Genomic DNA, 21,489 nt, shown 5'->3' with positions numbered 1-21,489 from the left:
CTGTTTGTTGGAATTATTTAAACTTATGCTAAATTGTAAATTAGCTTTATACATTACAGTGAGCTTCATGGTCTTCACAGCCATGATGAAGAGACTGGAAACTTTTGCTTTTGCTTAACAACTTTTAATAATGCCTAACTTATTAATAATATTAGTTTGATCTATTGAAATGAGTCAGTTTCAAACCACAGTTGTATAATGTCTTGTTTAAGCAAATCATAGTTAGTATTATCAGAGTCCAGATATTTATACACAACTGAAGATTATTTAAAACAGGGGGTTTTTTGTATGTAACTGTTATATAGAAACATGAGAGCACAACACTTTCTGCCCACCAAGATTTGGTATTAGGATGGACTATTTCTCAAAAGGACTATTTCTCAAAAATGGACATAAGACAGAAATATATATTGTTTTTATTTTATTTGCAAGGATCCCACAGTTCTCAAAGTTTCCACCTCAAAATCATGGTTTGTTTTTACATTTTCTATGTTAAAGTGGAACCAACAAGTTTCTTTTTTTTAAAACCAATATACATCTTATTTTAGCAATATTGCTTTTTAAATAAGTTTATCATTCCAAAGATCACAGCTTTAACTCATACAATGCAATTGGTATATTTCCAGAATCTTTAATGGCTGTAATTAAAATATTTTGATTTGAATATATTTAACAATCTCTTGAGGGTTAATACCAACATTATTTATTCTATTTTTACACCTCCCATTAAATCATAAGATGATCCTCCAGATATTCTTATCTGTCATCTGATATACTAGTACAGTTTATACTCTAAACAGTCGTATATATGATATGCATTTGCTTTTAAACAAGGAAAATAATTCATACTGAAAAGTTCTAAGTAAAGGGGATGGATATGGTTGCATGCAACATTTTTATTTCCATTCATTTTCTCATCTCCCACCACCACAAATATTCATGCCATGCCTTTGATAGCTTTGGTTTTAGAGCTGTAGGCATAGTTCTTATGTAGATTTGGCCATTCATATGAATACATATCCGCCTGCAGAAGTTGGGAGAGGGTTCTTTTTGCTTTTGCTTCCTTTCAGCAGAAATGCGTATTCAGATAGAAATAACTTTCTTTCTGAGATAAAGAGTGCTATTTATTCACGCCATTCTGTTGGAAAAAAGAATCTGCCAACATATCATCCCTCCCCACTCTCTCTTCTATTCTACCCGGCCTGCCCAAAATCTCTTTCAAAGGACAGGATCCTCTGGAGCAGATTTGGAGCATATCAGGGGGGTGGAAATAGGAGGAAGATCGAAAGAAACTCCATTACATAAAGATAAACCTGCTTGCCTAGTATCTGATGCAGTACCATATATGGAACATTATGGCATATTAAATGGAATAAACAGAAAGTCGAATTTGAGGCAGTAGTCTGGAAACCAAACCTGTGGGATTATCATAGCAGCCTCACAGGGCAAAACAGACAAATCAAAGAGTACTTACTGGTGAATAGCTTGTAAGAATTTGCGCTGATGTTTCCTTACTTTTGCATGGTCTATCTTTTTTACCAACTTGGTGTTTTTATAAATTAACCATGTTTCCCTGAGTACATTGGCAGCTGCATTTTTCACCTATTTTACAAAAACAAAATAAAACTCACATCAGGATGTCTGAATTCAAATTACATCCCTTCCAGGTTTTTCCTGGAACATATTTTCTATCATAAACATTTACAGGAGAAAATGTGCCTGAGGACGGATGTTGTGGATGGTTCATAGAAAGATAACAGCTATTCTTATTTTCTGCCTTCCTTCAGTTGTTGGTTCTTCAAGGAACAAACACCTGTTGCCATCACCTTGTTGTCTGATACATGCAAAGATGTAAGGATCAGAAAAGTCAAGATGGTGGCCATGATGATATGCAATCAAAGATTTGCTTCTATTTTATTTGTGCCACACATCCAGATATGGGTGGAGCTTCAATTGCACCATTGTGGCCTTTTTACCATACTCTGAAGACTCCCCTGTGTGATGAACATGTTGGCCTCCTGCCATATTCTCCATATGGAGGAATTTCTCCTTTATTTTGTGTTGCCATGGAGTGTTTTCTCTCCATGGGGGGGGGGAAGATGAAATAAAGTTAAAGGTTTGGAACATGCTTTACATATATTTCTAGAGAACTGATTGTAATTAAAAGTTGGAATGCAGAAGAGTAAAACAGTAACTGCTGTTTCTAAACATTTTCACTTAAAAGCGTATTTAATATTATCTGCAAACAGAAAGTACATTTCAGACATAACACTATGTACTTGTTACATATAAATAGATTCAATACATGTACTGCAATTTAAATTATTTTTTGGCTGGCACACACAGACACACACATCCCTTATGCTTATCTTTGGATTATGCCCTGAGACTTCCAACCATAACAACATCTTCAGATCTGCCAACTGGACCAAATACACAGAGCAGATTGTAGTGGTTCACATCATCAGAATGGATTAAAGGATTAAGAATGTCTTCCTTCCCTTTCAGCTCTCTATGTACACTATCATTTATAATTTCATGACTGGTATTTTCTAATGTGTGGTCTTTTTTAACATTCTTTTCAACTGTAAGATGCATTCAGTGGCAATTTCCACCAGAAAGCTGTGATGAGGAGGAGGGAGAAGGAAGGAGAGATAGGAGAATATAAGAAAAGAATGTTTTCTCTTTGTGCAGAAGTTTTTGCTCACATTGGGTCCTGTACTTAACATTGATCCTTAGAAACTGAATAGTCAACCTTCCAAACTCAGTTCTTAGAAGTATCCTGTTCAGAGAGCAGAACTAAACAAGACTTTGTTATAAAAAATATCCAAAAATGGTTGTTTATAACTTACTCTTTTAGTTAGCTGGGTATCCATCATGAAATTATGCACATGTTTTTCAGCTTTGGTAAGTTCTAGTTTTCTTGCTACCACAGCTACCACTAGTGCAGTGCATCCAGCACCCTGGGAACAGCAATAAAAGAAAACACAATCAAGGAAAACAGAATTGACCAAAAAACGGAAGGGGATCAGTTCAGTTATTAACCTGGATAATGCAGTCAATTTAGCTCAGTTATATAATGTTAACTAGGTTTCCATGCTAGAAGTCATAGTCAGGATTTGTAGTTATATCTTTTGCCTTTCCTTAGCCCTTTTTTGTCCTCTTCACAGAGTTTTTCACAGTGGAGAATGGTACAGCAGAGAACTGTTGAGTAGCCATAACAAGAGGAAATGAGAAACAAAGAATGGAAAATATTGCTTTCTTCCTATGCTTCAGTTGTCTTCAGCCTAGATTTCCAAATTAAATCTTGGAAACTGTAAATATTTTATTGAGAGAGAAAGAAACTGGAACTTAATGGGCCCATAGAAAAAATGTAGTTTGAGAATGAAAATTCTGGAAGAATTTATTCTTGCATATGGATTTGGCATTTGAGATAAAACATACAAATGCTTATACAGCCATTTTATGAAATAGATATGGATGATAAAATCTTCTCAGGTTCAAAAGAGCATTAGCATTTATACTACACCGATAATGAATATAATTGAACCATTCAATAATGTGTGATCACTGTGTCTTCATACAGAAGGTGCAATCATTTTAGGAACAAATGCAATAAAAGCAATACTTACTGAAACTTTATCTTTCAACTTTAATAAAAGTCTTAATTTAAATCTAATTAAGCCATGAATGTGAAATACTGTGCAATCTATCCTTGTACTATCTAGGAAGGTAATCTGGTATTCAATTTATGATTATTTACAGGGATAGCATATATCACTTGGGGGCTGGAATTTATATTTTAGTGAATATTTGGCATATCTGCCTCCATTAAAATAATTTCATATTTATGTGATTAAACAGTAAACATATGTTTATACTAAATTTCTTTCAGTCTCCTTTACCATTACTTTGTCAATGGAGAAAGTCAGAGGAAATTTTAAAAAGTAGCTATAGTCTCTTCTCATTCTTCCCCCAATTCACTCCCAGCTATAGTCAACTAGCAAAGTGTGGATGTGAAATTTTGCTTCTCAGAGATGTTCTCAGCATCCCACATAAAGAGAAATTAGAGAACCTAGATAAGCCTAAGCTTCATACTTTAAATAACTGTGGATCAAATATAAATCAGATATATACAATGAAAGCCTTCTTCTTCCTATATGCATACTTTTGGCTTATAACAAACTAACCCTAACTCAAACTTTGACTACGGTTTCCTAATGTATGAATGAGATTTTCTTTGAAAAGATTCTTTTAAAGCCTCCCTTATCCTTTTATAATCGCCATTAGAAGTTTCCAAATTTATGCAAAGTATAGACTGATTCAACTACTTATAAGTTTCTGCCTCCTTCAGAAGAAATTTAGCATTTATATTCATTCATATTTTGAACAAATCTATACAATATTTGCAGAAACAAAAAGCAGGACAGTACCAAATGGACATATTTATTGTCTAGCTAGTTGAGTCAGAGTGCCAGTTTACAATACATAACACAAGCTTATGAACAGGGAAAACAATAACATATAGGGAAACAAATGCGATCACGAATACTACAAGCTGCATCCACAGTTGCAATTGGATTTGTAAAAAAGACATACATGCATGCCCAGAGACTGGAGCATTATACAGATTACACCGTTTCTGATCCAGCTAGAGAAATTTGTTTAACGTTTATGCTCAAAATCATAATGGATTGGGACAAAACATTTTGACTTGAAGCTCTGTCTATGCGCTTTGTAATGCCTGTGAATGCATAGGAATTAATGGACTGAAAAATTTCTAAATGCTTTATCAAAATTATATAAACTATATAATTATGATTGACCTGTATGTTTCCATTTTCTTAATCTGACAAAGCAGGTATACTCACACATGTATGAAATATAGTTCCAGTGCACTTTGCTAACTTATTCAACCCATTTATTTGGTGATTCCAAATAGGTATAATTTCATTTCTCATAATACTAGTGAGTGGTGACATATAAATAAAATCAATGTGTTTGAATAGTTTATCTCATTCACGTATATAAAAAGAAAGATAGCACCATTTTATTTATCAAGTTTCAAAAGTGTCATGTTGTACCAAGTGCAGGAAATCAGGAGGTAAGGCAGTTCAAATGAATACAGGTTTATTGCATGCTAACACTCTTTACAAGTATCTAACAGTCAAAGCAAATTGGCAGTAAACAAAAATCTATGGAATTCAAGGAGGATGGACTTAGATCTCTTGTGGGTTCCTAAGGATTCAAGACTGATGACACGCTTGACCCTTCCCTTGAACTCAGCCTGGTCATCTCCTATACATTGCGAACTATAATTAAGCAAATTAAAATATGCAGAAGAAACAAGCTTTGAAAATTTATTTGACAGCAGAATACATTTAGGTATTATCTCTTTCCATATTGTCCTTCCTGTTATCTAAGATATTAGGGAAAAGCCCCTTTCTCTTTTTCAAGGGGGCTGAGACTTACTTGCTTGGAAAAAGAGAAAAGACCTTTTTAGTAGCTGCCCCTAAATGCTAGAATTCCGAATTTTGGAAGGTTCACTTTACCTGAAGTCCCTGTATGACTATGTGTGTGAGTGGATGTAGATATGTATGTGAATAAATCTGCGTCCTTCTCAGTTATGTAGTCCACATGGTTTCAATGGAAATCAGTGTGGGTTCTCACAATGAAAAGTCATTTAAATGATTTTGGTTTCATGATGATCATTTTACTTAGTTTCATGATGATCATCTTTAATTTTAAAGATGCTTATTACCTACTGTATCTCTTCCTAATATTTACCTTAACACCTATTCCATGATTGTTAATATTGTTTTATAAATTTGATTATGTGATTGAGAACGTAAATGAGCTCCAACAATTGTTAGTTCTCTGGTCTCCTGAATTTTATATCTGATATTTTAAACAACATATTCTTATCTTTTATTGATATTTTCATAAGTAGTAAGTAAAAATTGATAAATTGGTTAACATCAAAAAACCATACATTTGTCAATTGCCTTCTACTTCAGATTAAGCAAATGACAAACAAAATCTATCCAGACAGCAAAATAAGAAATCATTTTCATTTCTTCATTTATGTATCTAGGATACATAACTAAGCCATGTCCTTCCATCTAGAGCATTTCATTGTGCTTAATGGTGTAAGTGGTGAATTGTTATTCCCCCTCTTATCTTGCTAGACTTGTGTGTACTTGACAGAATGTAGTTGCTTCATTTCCCTAGGGATCCAATGAGGGAGAAAGTAGGTCCTTTTTGTAGACAGTGAGGGGAAATTTAGTTGTCACCCAAAATGCACAACAGTCTTCCTGATGCTTTTTATACTTTAAAATGGAAAGCCTATAAGAATTTGAACAGGTATTCCATTTGTTTCATCCTCACTAGGAGGATGGCCAACTGACTAGGTAATTCGTAACAAGAAGCAAGTGTTTCATCTGAGAGAAGAATCTCCATATTAACCTGTTATTGAACTACTGAGGAAAAATTCATCTTTGAGAAGGATATTATTGAAAGGTACAAAAAATATTATATTTTTGACATCCTGGATATATTGTCACCTAATAAAGAAAAGAGACTCCCTGAATTCTATATCTGAGGTTTCAACCTAGCTCTAATACATCTAATAAAAAGAATTGAATCGTACAAACTGCCCTTTTGTCTCTTGAAACAGAGACTGGGGACAGAGTACAGAGAGATCCTTCATCACTGTTGCTTTGATCTTTCTATCCTATTTTTGTTCAGTAACTTTTGCCTTTTTTGATGTTTCTAATGCTTTCAATAGCTTTTAAGTCAGCTTAAATCATTTTGTCAATAACACATCTGCATGTTAAGAGGTTCTTTGAGCTATGTGAGGAATTGTTCTGTAAAAGATAAGGACTACTGCAGGAGGAAATAAATTCTCAAGATAGCAGCTTAAATGATGCCTAAAAATCAGTCTGTACAAATGGACAGTATCTGGCATAGGCATATTCTTAACCATCCAAGCTTAGAAGAAAACTTCAGTTCAATCTTCAGTGTCTTTAAAGCTAAAGGAAAAAAAGCTTATGTACATTTCATTTGCTCCAAGAAGCTTAAAATTATATGGTAGGAAACAAAGCTCAAACTTTAAAAGAAAATCTTTCTTCAATAAAAACATCAACCATTGGTTTTCATTTAACTATAGCTAGATTATGCAGATGGCTAAAAAACTGTAAAGTTTCTTCTCAAATGGAGAAAACGCTGATATACTGTATACGGTAGTTATTTTCATAGTTTTTCTTTTCACTATTCTGCCTTGCAACATAGGACAGGAAGTTTGTGTTATTATACGAATGGCATGTACAATCTATAAAAAAATAATGAGGGTATTTCATACATTTATTTAATTAGAGGAAGGAACATGGCCTGCATTGATGATTTTCTAGTCGCTCCTTTTGGAGGTCAGAGAGTGAGAAAAATTGCAGTTCCATTAATGCTTTTAAAATTTTCTTTAATTATTCAAGATTTTCTAATAGCAATGATTCTCGTATGATTTATATCCCTTTTAAAGAAATATGAGCAATTTGTTGTTTTGGAAAAACTCATTATATTTTAGTACCAGCCTTGCTTATTTAGCTCTAAAATGTCATCAATCTTTGAAATGAAGAGCTATATAATCCTGGTGTTGCTACAGTGAAGATCTTGGTTTAAATTACTTAAATGCTGCCCTAGATTTCAATTTACGGTACAACCATTTGGCTAGCTTAGGATGTCTCAGAAACTTTAAGACTTTCCATGCTATTTTGCAAGTCAACTTTTAGAGTCTTGATCCTCCTGGTTGTTTTTGTTTCTTATGGAACCATGGACATTCTTCATAGGGCAGTATGTGAGTATGTATCTATAACAACAGTAAATTCTTTGGCAATATGAATCATACCAACTTATGTCAGATCTGTTTGAATAGACTTAATTTTTGTTAATCTTTAACTTTGCAGCTACTTTTAACAAAGCCTGAGCAAAGGACATCAATAGACCAAGGACATTTCAACACAGGATATTTTCCTGTGAGTGCCTTAGCTGAGATGATCAGAAGAGAAAAGATTCTTACTATGAACTTTAATATGCAAATCACCTGCATTGTTACTTTTGTCTACCAGGGATAATTTGGTCTACCAGGGATAATTTGGTTCTATATTAAATTATTTTATGAACATGATAATGATCAGGCTGAGTCTATCCCTAAATGTGAACTGTAGGGTTTTGGAAAGTCTCAAACAAGAAAAACTTGAGATAGCTATTTAGGATCTCATCATCAAAGACATAGGTTCTCATTATATGGAAATAACATTTTGGATTATCGTGACTTTTAAACTATTAATAACCTAATTATATAGAAACATGTTAAATTTATTTTAAGGCCACTTATTTTAGAAGCCATCCTTTTTCCCTATTAGGACTACACATGCTTTGAACATCTTTCAAAAGAAATACTTCAGATCTCATGTCAGCACAGCAGCATGTTGTTTTTTAAAATAGCCCCCTTTTCTGAAAAAAAAGGTGTCTCTGCTTTAAGAGTAATGTTCACTTACTCTTGTTAATTCCTTAAACCAGCAATACCTTTCTTCAAGCTCACATAGAAGTCTGAAAGAAGCTAGGCTCCTTTAATAAACAGCAAGGAGGTATTGCATTTATGAATTCCAAATAAAATTTAAACCATGAACAAATCAATTGTACCTAAATCTGCACTGCCCAAAGAGGTTCTTCCATTTGTTTAGTTCTCTTTAGTGCATATCCCAGGAAAAAAAAATATTTTAACACATCGTATCTCTTTTCTGTATCTCTGCCATTGCTTTGTACAGAATCTGCTGTCCTCTTTTATTTTCCATTATGGTAGGACTAGCTGCAATGTTAACACAGCTGTTCTTTTTTCATGAAACAAATGTCCTTTCTTATTGACATTGGGCAATTCCAAATGTCCTGCTGCACACATTTTTATCCAACTACTACAGTGCTCCAGTGAAATTAACCAGAGTTTGAATATGTACTGTGATGTAATAGACTGGATCTAAATCAGAAAGACTCTGATTCAGATGACTGAATCATGAGGTCACATTGGACAGATACCTGTGCATTAAACAAAATGCCCAGGCACCAGTTCAGTCTCTTCTTGGTGTTATATAAAGTTGAATGATATCAATATAGAATATTCTTTATTGGCCAAGTGTGATTGGACACACAAGGACTTTGTCTGTTATTACTCATTTTTTTAAAGTGTACATTGGGATTTGGTGTCAAGTTCTTGTTTTACTTATTCCCATTTCTGAAAATCTTTGAACTTATTTGATTGGACTAAGCCAAGCCACATTCAAAAAAATCTATAGAATTTCTAGAAGTCTGCCACTCTGACAAATTACCCATCAATAGACACATAGACATAAACAATATCTATATACTGTGAAAAAAAAGACAATCAACAAGGGAACAAAAAGACCAAAACACCTCCCAACCAGCAATCTATGACCATATATAAATTCCAAGATTAATATCAAACCAACGATCAAGAAGTAAACAATATCCAATCAAGAAACTACCAAATAAGCTAACAGTAAACAGCCCAACCAAATAACCTCTAAGACCACGGCCATCAATACTGACAGGGCAAGCCACTAAAATATAAACTGAGAGTAAACCCCAGTCCTTACCAGAACTGATGATGTTTCCTAGTTTGGACAATGAAACATCTGCAAAGAAACAACTAGGCTCAGAGAGTGCCAAGGACCCCTCAAAGCCATCTGTATCTGGGTCATACCTATGATAAGATTTGCTTCTGGAATTATTAACTGGACATAAGCTGAACTGGAGAGTTTGGACCCAAAAAATAATAATAAGAAAACTAATGACTATTCCCTATGTATCCCCCTCCTAGTGATATTGATTATACCTGCCTCAAAGAAATGGAGGAGGAGGTTTACAAACTATCAAAGAAGAAAAGTATGCATTGGCTGATTATGTAAAAGTCAGCCAAGAACAAGCATTGTTGCAAGTTAAAAATTGGAACTCACTGAAAGTACAGTAAGCAAAACATGAATCCAAATTAGGTAATAAAAACATGAACAGAATGCTGGCAAGGAAAAGCATTACATGAAGATAAAGATAAAACCTGGCAATGGCTTACAAATGGAACATTTAAAAAAAGAAATTGAAGGCTTAATTTTGGCTGATCAACAGCAAGCTATCTGAATTAATGCATTCAAGGCCAGAATTATATATATATATATTAAATGATTCAAAGTGCAGTGTGTGCAAAGAAACAGAAGAAACAGTAGATTATATACTTAGTTTGTGTAAGAAGAGAACTCAAACTGATTATAAACAACAACATAACACAGTTATTCACTGGAACATTTGTAAAAATTATCATGCGCCAGTAACAAAAAATTGGGGGGAACACAAGATTCGAAAAAATATTTGAAAATGAGCAAGTTAAAATATTGTGGGATTTCCAAATATAGGCTGATAAAGTCTTGGTTCATAACACATCAGATATAACTGTGATGGAAAAGAAGAAAGTGTGGATAATTTAAGTAGCAATATCAGGAGGCAGTAGAATAGAAAACAAAGATTTGGAGAAGATCATAAAGTGTCAAGATCTGAAAACTGAAATGGAAAAATAGAATAAACTTGTAGTGTTTATTAGAATACTGGGTGCCATACCAAAACATTTTGGATGGCAGTTAGAAAACAAGAGCACTGACAAAATTTCTATCTGTCACTTACAAAAGATCTGCACATATATTACACATGATTTTTACATTACAACATTGTAGGTTCTTGGGAAGAATTCAGTGTTTATGAAGACCAATACCGCATAAAGTACTGGCATGTATATAGTGTATATAATAATAATAATATAACTACTACTATAGCTATAACATTACATAAGCACTGTTAAAAATAGCAAGAGGGTTTTGTTTTAAGACTGTTCCTGCAGGCTTAGAATATAAAGTACTCAGTAAACAAAGAAAAAGAGATAGAAGAAGATTCCTGGAAAGGTTATCAAGGGTAATCCACATTTTGTATCCATACTATCTGTCTGCCAAGGACTGTTAGCAGATAGTGCAGTAATATAGTATCCTAATGAGCTGGACATATTAAAACTCAGGACATATTATGATGTTGCATTCAATATCTGAACTTGCTCTGGAAGATTGCAGATGTCATCCCAAAGATTGATTTCTGATCATTTGACAGTTCATGCTATGACATATCATTCTGCAACATGATTTTTATCTCAGCTATGAAGGAAGTTTAACTATGTGTCATTTTCTAATTGTTTTTATTTTGTCTGTGAAGCTTTTGGTTTCATTTCTATCTTTAATTCTAGCTTTAACTCATTTTGAATTATACCAATCTGAGGAAAAGTTGAATATAAATTACAAAAAAAAAGGTCCTATCCAAAGCTGCCTTTCCCTATCCCTCAAAGTCCAGTTTCAAGCCACAGAAATATTACCCACCATGATATGTAATGGTATTATTACAGTCACATATTCAGTCCTTTCCTTTGATTGCATTTTATTTTATCATTGTTACTGTGCATAGTATTTATGTATTTCTATTAGTATTTAATATACAATGATAATAACAGATGAATTACTACAAGGAAATTAATTGGTTATACATATTTCCCAATGACCCAAGAGAAACAACATAGGTGGTAGTAGCTACAAAGATGAACTTAATGTCTGAGAATCTTGATTCACAGAATGACCAACAATCTAGCTAATTAAATGGTCTGAAATTTCTGAAAAATAAGAACTAAATCCCTATATTGACCTCAGAGGAGTCTTAGGATCAAAAGCCACTTATATTAATTAGATAACATATTACAGCTACATTTAATACCTACACATCTACATTTGAGGCAGAGAAGTTTGAACCTCTCTCTGAGAATATTAATGTTTTAAATTTGCCATCTTCTCCAAGAGATTTATGTAAGAGGAAAACAAGAAAGGAGAAAATTAAGCCCATAATTTAGAATAAAATTCAAACAGAATTAATGACTTGATGTAGCATAGTTTATATATTGTATGATATATAAAATGTTATATATTTTATTGCAATCTTATACCTAGCAACTCAAAAATAATCAAAACTGGAATATCAGTTTAGGTTACATATTAGCAAATAACTTTTCCTCTTTTCTCTCTTAGAATCAACTAAAAGCTTCATAACCAGTTTTGTGTTGATAATTTCTTTTTAAAGTCATTGCAGACAGTCTGAAAATGATTCAAACTCAGAAGGCATATAGAAATTAAAGCTGTAATCACTCACCATTATTCCAGTAAGCAAGCAAACTCCTTTCCCACAGTAAGTATTAGGTACCATATCTCCATATCCAATGGAGAGAAAAGTTATTGAAATCAACCACATTGCTCCAAGGAAGTTGCTAGTAACATCTTGTTGATCGTGATACCTAAATGAAGAAACATGGTTTTTACTACAGTTTCTTTAGTAGTACTTTGGGATTCAGAATCAAAGGTATTATTGTTATGTGAAACAAAAACAAATTACATATTTTGTGGCATGGCTCACAAACAAATAAATACATTGAGTGGAAACGTAGTCCTTCCTGCTCTATATGTCAAATATACTGTACATGTATTGTTGTCATCAGCTTTGACTATGAAGATCTCTTGTTAAAAGAGGAAAAAAATAAAAGATTTTTAACAACTGAAATCATAAAGTGTGATTTCAATTGATTTGTTGACTTATTTACAAATATGTTTTGTAAAGTAGCAATCAGTCAAAAAAGTAGCAAATTAATATTAATTATTAAACATGTCCTTTTGGTAGCCTTGCAAATGCAGATGAACTAGAACAGATAATGAAGAACATCTATCTCCACATAGCATTTATTGGTGTTAAGACATCCAACTCATATGATACAAGTAAATACACAGATGTATATAATATAGACAGACATATACTCATCTAAAAAGAAAACGTCATATCACTATGCTGGTCTATGACCATAATAAAGATTTGATTGATATCATATCCCATTTTAAAGCAGAATCATTGAAATCACCACTTAACATTGCTTGAAAAAAGAACCAGTACAGTATTCTTCAGATGGGTTTTCCATGTGTGCCCCTATTTAATACCACAGAACTTTATGGCCTGATAAAATTTTAATTTTCAGTTACAACGCACAACAATGCAAGAAATAATTCATTATGAATTAAATAAAGTATTACATTTATATAATAAACAGCTCCAAAATCAGACTTGCAAGTGGAATTTCTGATATCATGGGGGAAAAAATGCTCTAAGGATTACTGCAACCGATATATTGATCCAATCATGATATTATTGTATACAACCTTGCTTCTACTTGTATAGCAATAGCTTCCCCATGTACAACTTAAATATAGCAGGTTTATCATAACAATTACTGCCTGGCAGTTACAACAAAAAGACAAGACAGAGTTTCATACGAGCCAATCTTCATAAAAATGTAAGATTGGTCCAGTGTTATATTTGACAAAATTAAGTGAGAGAATATAGGGAATCTGAGATAATGTAGTGAAGGAAGTGTCCCTGAAGATATTGCAGCTGACAATTATGGAAGAGCCGAAACAGAAATTAATTTTAAAAAATTAAAAAATGGCCCAAATATTGCAAGATCAATATGTTCCTTGGATTTTTAAGAGATTTCAAGTTATAATGTCATTCAAAACTTTAATAATAATAGTAATAATAATAGTAATAATAATAATATTGGAAGGGACCTTGAAGGTCATCTAGTCCAGCCCCCTGCTTAGGCAGGAAGCCCTATACCATTTCAGACAAATGGCTGTCCAGTCTCTTCTTAAAAACTTCCAGTGTGGGAGCATTCACAGCTTTTGGAGGCAGGTTGTTCCACTGATTAATTGTTCTAACTTCAAGAAATTTCTCCTTAGTTCTATGTTGCTTCTCTCTTTGGTTAGTTTCCATCCATTGCTTCTTGTCTTGCCTTCAGGTGCTTTGGAGAATACTTTGACTTCCTCTTTGTGGCAACCCCTGAGATATTGGAACACTGCTATCATATCACCCTTCGTCTTTCTTAGACATACCCAATTTCAGCAACCGTTCCTTATATGTTTTAGCCTCCAGTTCTCTAAACTTCTTTGTTGCTCTTCTGTGCACTCTTTCTACAGTCTCAACATCTTTTTTATATCGTAGTGACCAAAACTGAATTCGGTATTCCAAGTATGGCCTTACCAAGGCATGGTAAAGTGGTATTAACACTTCATGTGATCTTGATTCTATCCCTCTGTTTATGCAGCCTAGCACTATGTAGGCTTTTTTGGCAGCTACAGCACACTGCTGGCTCATATTTAAGTGATTGTCCACTAGGACTCCAAGATCCCTCTCACAGTTGCTACTATTGAGCAAGGTACCACCTATACTATACATGTGCATTTGGTTTTTCTTGCCTAAATGTAGAACCTTACTTTTATATGCCATCAAACCATTGTCAACTCTTAGCTACTACATATATAGATTTTTTTCCGTGACAATCTGTCCCTAACCAGATTTTTCAGCTCTCCCAAGGTTTACTCGTCACCTCTATAACTGTACTAGTATTATCTTCTTATTTATTTATCTTTCTTCCACTTTCCCCAGCATTAGAACCTTTTCCAGAGAGTTAGGTCTTCGCATAATATAACTAGCCCTTCTATCAGTTTTAAAATATATTTGAAAGTACCATCTGGCAAATCAAGCATGTCATGATGCTCCCATAGGCTATTTTCCTTATCAGTGTTTCATTTGTATACATTTGTTTCATAAAATGTATTGTTTATATCACATACTGATGATATAATGATTGACATAAAGGAAAAAATCAGAAACATTGCCTTACAGAATTTGAATGCAACTCAGCTTATCCCAATAAGTTTCAGACATTTGTTATACACACTATACACCATTTTAATGTGGCAAAATATCAAAATATAATAAAGTAGTATCAGAAGTTATGTCCATGATCTCTTTCTTGATACTAGGGTATGGTCGATCTTCTCACCTGCCACTTTTTAGATGTCATTTTGGAGGATCTTCCATCTTTCAATGGAAACCTATCACTGTTCATTTCTGATAACTTTATGCACTGATGAAATAAGCTGCCTAAACTAAATCAGCAATAATTAGCATAACATTATGAAAGATTTGAGATAGGCTTTGTTATGTCTTCTACTGAGCTTTAGAAACACAATGCGGAAATGGGTATATATGTATGAGTCTATCAAACTGTATGCAAATATGTATAATTGCTCCATACTATACAGCTCAGTTATATAACAAGAAAAATAAGACTTTTATTCATTTTTTAAATTCAAATTTGGTTCACTTTTTAATATTAATAATTCACTGTGAATTAGAAAGCCATAATTTTTCCAATTCTTAAACTTTATAACATAGTCCTTCCAAAACAAAACTTAAAAATGAGTCTATTAAAGAAAACTATATGCAAAAAATATACTAGACTAAATTATTTGTAAAACATTCCATGTTTTAGAGAAATGGGAATATAAATATGAATAAATGTTAATGTCAATTGCAAAAATGGTATATTGATTTGGAAAACATGTTTTAAATAGTGTTGTAAAATCTTTTCTGTTTCCTTTCTGTATTCAGCCTTGAAATAAGGCAAGATGAAAAATAACCCTTGACTCTAAATAATTTCAACCGAAGCAAGACACAAAAGTGATCAGGAATTAGCCAAATGTAATTAGATGTTATAGATCTCATTTACATGTGAGCAAAATTCTTGAAAACAATGTATATCATACTTGAAAATAAAAAGACTGATATTTCAACATATATCATCATAAAAGTTAAAGGACAACTCAAATAGGAAGCAGTAAAATGTTTCATCTATTTAAAAAATAAAATATATAATGAATAATGTTTCCGAAAGCTAATAACAGTGCTTGAACATTTGGATAGCAAATGCATTATATTTTCAGGTTATAGCAATTATCTTAAACACTATTAGTGTGCGACTTCAGAAAAAATAAATTAAGATACAATAGTTACATCGCCTAAATTTACTTTACCTTTTAATAAAACAGCCCATAATTTATCTTATTTTTAATTGGATTTAAAGAATAGTAAGAAACTCCTGGCAGTTGACAACACTATATCAAACCATAGTTCTTTTTCTGAGGCTGCATAATGTTAGAAACAGATTACAAAATGACTGCTTATGAATAATTTTAAAATAAACTAGCCTTTAAAAAATAAATTTTGACACAGTATGGAATACATTAACATTCTATTTTAAAAAAATTAGCTACAATTGTGTATTTATTTGTGGCCGAGTTTTCCATTGGGTTTAGTCATGATTAGAGATAGATAAATCTTTGGTCAGATAGCTACTTTAAGCTAAGGTAGTTTTCAACTTTATAAAATAGTCTGATATTTTATATTTTTTAAAATAGTAGCCTTTCCATTCCATTTTACCTTAAGAACATCAAAAACCAATTAATCTAGTCCACCAAGTCATGTTCAAATCCTGTATTAGTGATCCAAAGTCACTAGCCCTCCAATATGTTTATTTTCCTGAAATGTATTTGTTCATTTCCTGTGAATATTCATCTTCATGAAAATAATAGTGTATTGTAGGTTAATTGATTACAAAAAATGTAATCAAGTAAATATGTAAGCAAAACTACCTAAGTTTACTTTTGTCTAAACCAAAATGAAAATTTTATTTAAAGGAAATAGATAAATGCATTCAGTCTTATAGTAAGGTAAAGGAAAGAATAGACTTTGTTTCCAGATAATGTCAACAGTTTTGGTGGGTAAAAACAATGCAACTCTGCAAATGCAAATTTCAAAATTAAAAGTAAATCAGAAACTAGCCCAGATTGGAAAAATCTAAATATATGGAAAAATAAAACACTGATGGAAACTGAAATTGACATGTTTATACATCTCTATCAGACAATGTACTAGGTCCCAGTCCTAGCAGCAGGTTAATTTTTACCCTTTTTCTTAAAACCAAAAGAACATTAGCACAATTTTAACCTTTTGATATAGCTTACCTCTGATGAATTGTCCAATATTATAGGTTAATAAAGAACATTGCATTGATTTGAAAAAACAGAACACAAAGACATTGTTGGATCTTTTTGACAGAAATGTTTTCAACCATTTACCTAACTCTCTCACACATATTGTGGAGCTTTCTCCTGCTCTATTCCCTTTCTGATAAAAGATATACCATTACGCTTTACTGCTTTGTCTTCAAACAAGGACACAGAGCAAACCTTGCTCACAATCAAGCAATATTCTCATTTTCCACAGTACCTTGCCCAGCTTTTTCTCCTCCATTTTCTGTACATGGTTGTTTTGGCTTCGGGGGGGGGGGGAAATAACTCATTAACTATATTTCCCCTATTATCATCCAGGAGGTTTCCATCTGTGAAAAGTCAACAAATGTGGAATTTTGGGAGCAATGGGTTTTCTAGATGTTTGTAAATGAAGAATACAACAAACTCAGTTCTCTACATTGAGATTCCACCCACCATCTCATTTGCTCAGTTAGAGCATGAACATCCTAGTTCAGCATTTGAGTTTGGATTTTCTTTTCTTTTCCTTTTATTTATTTCCTACATATTCTTTTGGTTGTTTATTATGTTTTGCTTACATCTATTAGTAGTAGTAGTAGTAGTAGTAGTAGTAGTAGTAGTAGTAGTAATAATAATAATAATAATAATAATAATAATATTGGAAGGGACCTTGAAGGTCATCTAGTCCTGCTCAGGCAGGAAACCCTATACCATTTCAGACAAATGGCTGTCCAGTATCTTCTTAAAAACTTCCAGTGTTGGAGCATTCACAGCTTCTGGAGGCAGGTTATTCCTCTGATTAATTGTTCTAACTGTCAGGAAGTTTCTCCTTAGTTCTAGGTTGCTTCTCTCTTTGGTTAGTTTCCATCCATTGCTTCTTGTCCTGCCTTCAAATGCTTTGGAGAATAGCCCAATTCCTCTTCTTTGTGGCAACCTCTGAGATATTGGAGCAATATCATGTCACTCCTAGTCCTTCTTTTCATTAAACTAGACATAACCAATTCCAGCAACCGTTCTTTATATGTTTTAATCTCCTGTCCTCTAATCATCTTTGTTGCACTTTTCTGTACGCTTTCTAGAATCTCAATATCTTTTTTACATTGTGGTGACCAAAACTGGATGCAATAGGCCAAATGTGGCCTTACCAAGGCATTATAAAGTGGCAGCTTTTTTGGCAGCTGCAACACACTGCTGGTTCATATTTAATTGTCCACCAGGACTCCAAGATCTCTCTCACAGTTGCTACTATTGAGCAAGGTACCACCTATACTGCACCTGTGCATTTGGTTTTTCTTGCCTAAATGTATAACCTTACTTTTTTCACCATTGAATTTCATTTTGTTAGATAGCACCCAGTGTTCAAGTCTGTCCAGATCCTTGTTTTCCTAATATCATATCTCTCTCTCTACGAGAAAGTGAAGCTGAGATGGTGTCTGTACTTAGGAAAAACAACTGCAGCCAAGCAGAAGTTCTTCCCACCCACACATCCTCGAGGCTCAGAACAGCTCATGCTTTCCCTCAAAAGGCTGGGAAAGCTTACAGCCCCAGAGAGAGATGGCTTACAGTCCAACCTGAGAGATGGCTTCATTCCTTCATCCACTCATTCACTCACTCACAAATATATTTACAAGCATCCATGTCAGAAAAAGAACAACCACACTGAGGCAACATCTCATCCCAGCTAGTGCAAGAACTTTTGGAAGGTGCCAAAGGTTGTATCCCTCTTTACAGATGTTGAGACTTTTGTTTCGACTGATTGTTAAAGGACTGAACGTAAAGGATTAAGTATTAAAGATTAAGTATTATGTGGCAACATCAACTTATAGTGCCTAGAAGGTAGGAATTAAAAGATCAAGAGGCTGTTGATGGGGATGATGGGTTGTGCAATAAAGCATTGTATATAGATCATTTGCTACATTATGGTGTGTCCAATCTTTGAAAAACAAAGAACCCTCACATTCCCTCATCTCAGACTTTCCTTCCAAAATTGTTCTTCATATCCAGGGAAACATCTTCTTTTTTCCTAGCAATTTATTCTGGCTCCTTTTTTCTATCACTGGCTACCCATACTTTCTCCTTCCAGCCTCCTTGGTGTCTACTTCCTTTCCATTCCTGTTGCCAATTTCACCCTCCCACACAGATGCTAGTTACATCACTCTGCCACTGTATATTCCTTTATATTAGAATTATTGCATGCCTCCATCCTATGAATGTTTTTCCAACACAATCTGTAATAAATTAACCTTGCTTAGGCAACTGTGTGGGATGCCACCTTTCAGAAGAACACAGTGCTCTAAAATATTTCAATATACATCAGTATTGCATGTAGAAAGTAAAGATGACCTTGAAAGAGATATGCAGGATCTGTTACTAAGAAAAAAGGAGATGAAGCATTTTTTAAGCCCAGATTGAGAGAACATTTAGAAATGGTTCAGGCAGATGCCTCTTTAGGTCACTGAACTACAAAGAAGAGGCACAACACAATCAGGCTTTCAATATTCTTTTATTATAGCCAATTTCAATCAAAGTAGTTTTAGCCTTCCTCTGGAGTTGAGTCCTTCATCTGGTCTTTAGTAGGATTGACATTACGTAATCTGAAATGAACATATCTATGCAAATTGAACAATTTGAGGTATGTTGTAAAGGGTATCTTCAATCAATACAAGATCCTGGCATTCAGCAGAAGCATCTCCTTTTCCTTGGCAATTTCCTGAACCATTTCTGACATTGCTCCAGAAGATTTGCAACTACCTAGAGCAGTTATTGAGGGGACATAGTAAGTTATAGAATAAAAGAGAACCAGCAAAACTTGCCTTTCTTTTTTTTCCCCATCGGAAAAAGGAATTTTGCTCATATAGTAGGAAGTTTAATTAATTTCAACTGGTGCAAACTAACTGCTGGTCTCTTTTGTGAAGCATAAGATTACTAAAAGTCTTAATAAAGAAACATGTTGAAATGATATAACAACTAAAATTTTGTGATTCACTTAATACTGAGGTTAAAAGCAAGCACCTCTCAGTCACAGCATATTTTAACTGAGAAAAACTCAGTGAGAAAGAATCAAGTTTTGGAAACAACAAAACACTTGAAAGGAAGCATTTTTTTCAGCACCATACTGTTCAAGAAAGGGAAATTATGATAACGCACAAACAGCCTTCAGCAACTTAATTAAAATCTCCTTAATTAACATCTCCTGCTAGAGCAGGGGGTTGGACTAGAAGACCCCCCAAGGCCTCTTCCAGCTCTATTCTGATTAAAAGTTCGTTTTAAACATGAAAAGCCTTAAACTAGAAACTGGTTTTCAACTACTTCCTACCCTAAACCCACGTTTTGTTACTGAGTTCACCCATAAAAATCCTAATGATTTAGGACTTTAGAAATAATCCAAACCACTTCTTCACAGAAGCACCTGCAACTGGAGTGCTCCTTGCATAATGGGATTCAAATACCTCCCTCTTACCAATATTATTTTTGTTCACAATAGCTTTGGTGACAAGTGACCTATCCTTCTTTAACATTCACAAAAGCTGTCCATTATAGGAAGACAATTGCTATAGTTTTTCCTTGAGAGCTGTTTCCCATTCATCTTGATACCAATATGATTTTTTTTAAAAAAAGGAATTAATATATATGTCTCCGTTGAATTTGCTACTTCTTACAGAGGGTTGCTTCTCTCAGTTTAGCCTGTTCAACTAATAGGACTAACTTTCAGAACGACTGTGATAAAAACATTTTTATACCTTCTTTTTCAAAAGCTTTTTCAAACGTTACTGATCTGTGCAAATCATAGTCTGTCAAACACTATACACTTAGACTAATAATAGCAAAAATTGTGTGTGACTAAATCTGCAACTTGTCATTTTGACACTAAATGGAGTAACTACCTATTAGATGTCTCCTAGCATATTAAATCTTCTGTCTTTTCATCACCAGTAAAAAAATAAGTAGTATTTTTTCTTCTTCATCAATGCATTAATCTTTCAATATGGATTTTCCCGATGAAAAGGAAAAAGAATCATAATTTGATTGTTAAAATATAACTAATGTTAATTATTGCCAGAACTAAATCCCGCTGACTGCAAGCCATAAAATGTCTCTTGGACTGATTGTCGTACTGAATGGTAAAGTGATTTTTTTCATGGATGCTTTGCCTTTTCTGCATCTGATGTCACATAAAATACACAGATTCTGCCCCAGGTCATCAAAAAATATAGTCCTGGATTGCATATACAGGCTAAAAGGATTTCTAATGCAGGAAATGTGTTCCTTGGGATTCTAAGGTTTTTTCAGAACATGAAGAGATTCCATAAGTCTAACATGTTTTTATGTCATTGACAATATTTAGTAAATAGTTTCCATGTTCTTGGAAACTTGTAAATATTAGTGAATGGATTTCACTTAGCATAGC

At 33.5% G+C, this 21,489-nt stretch overlaps 1 protein-coding gene across 1 annotated transcript in view; it reads right to left on the bottom strand.

The window, feature by feature from the left end:
• The window catches only part of KCNN2 (potassium calcium-activated channel subfamily N member 2), a 71,678-nt gene that overhangs the window by 9,686 nt on the left and 40,503 nt on the right, over nucleotides 1-21,489 (bottom strand). The window contains exons 4-6 of the mRNA XM_039364568.1: nucleotides 12,295-12,436; nucleotides 2,853-2,963; nucleotides 1,475-1,602 (exon numbers count right to left, since the gene is read on the bottom strand). Coding sequence (XP_039220502.1) covers nucleotides 1,475-1,602; nucleotides 2,853-2,963; nucleotides 12,295-12,436 — 381 coding nt within the window. The remainder of the gene's footprint in view (nucleotides 1-1,474; nucleotides 1,603-2,852; nucleotides 2,964-12,294; nucleotides 12,437-21,489) is intronic.

The sequence above is a fragment of the Crotalus tigris genome, unplaced genomic scaffold (assembly GCF_016545835.1).
Source record: "Crotalus tigris isolate CLP2741 ecotype Arizona unplaced genomic scaffold, ASM1654583v1 scf7180000019802.547583, whole genome shotgun sequence".
Taxonomy (NCBI): Eukaryota; Metazoa; Chordata; class Lepidosauria; order Squamata; family Viperidae; genus Crotalus; species Crotalus tigris.
This window is presented reverse-complemented; position numbering and strand designations above follow the sequence as displayed.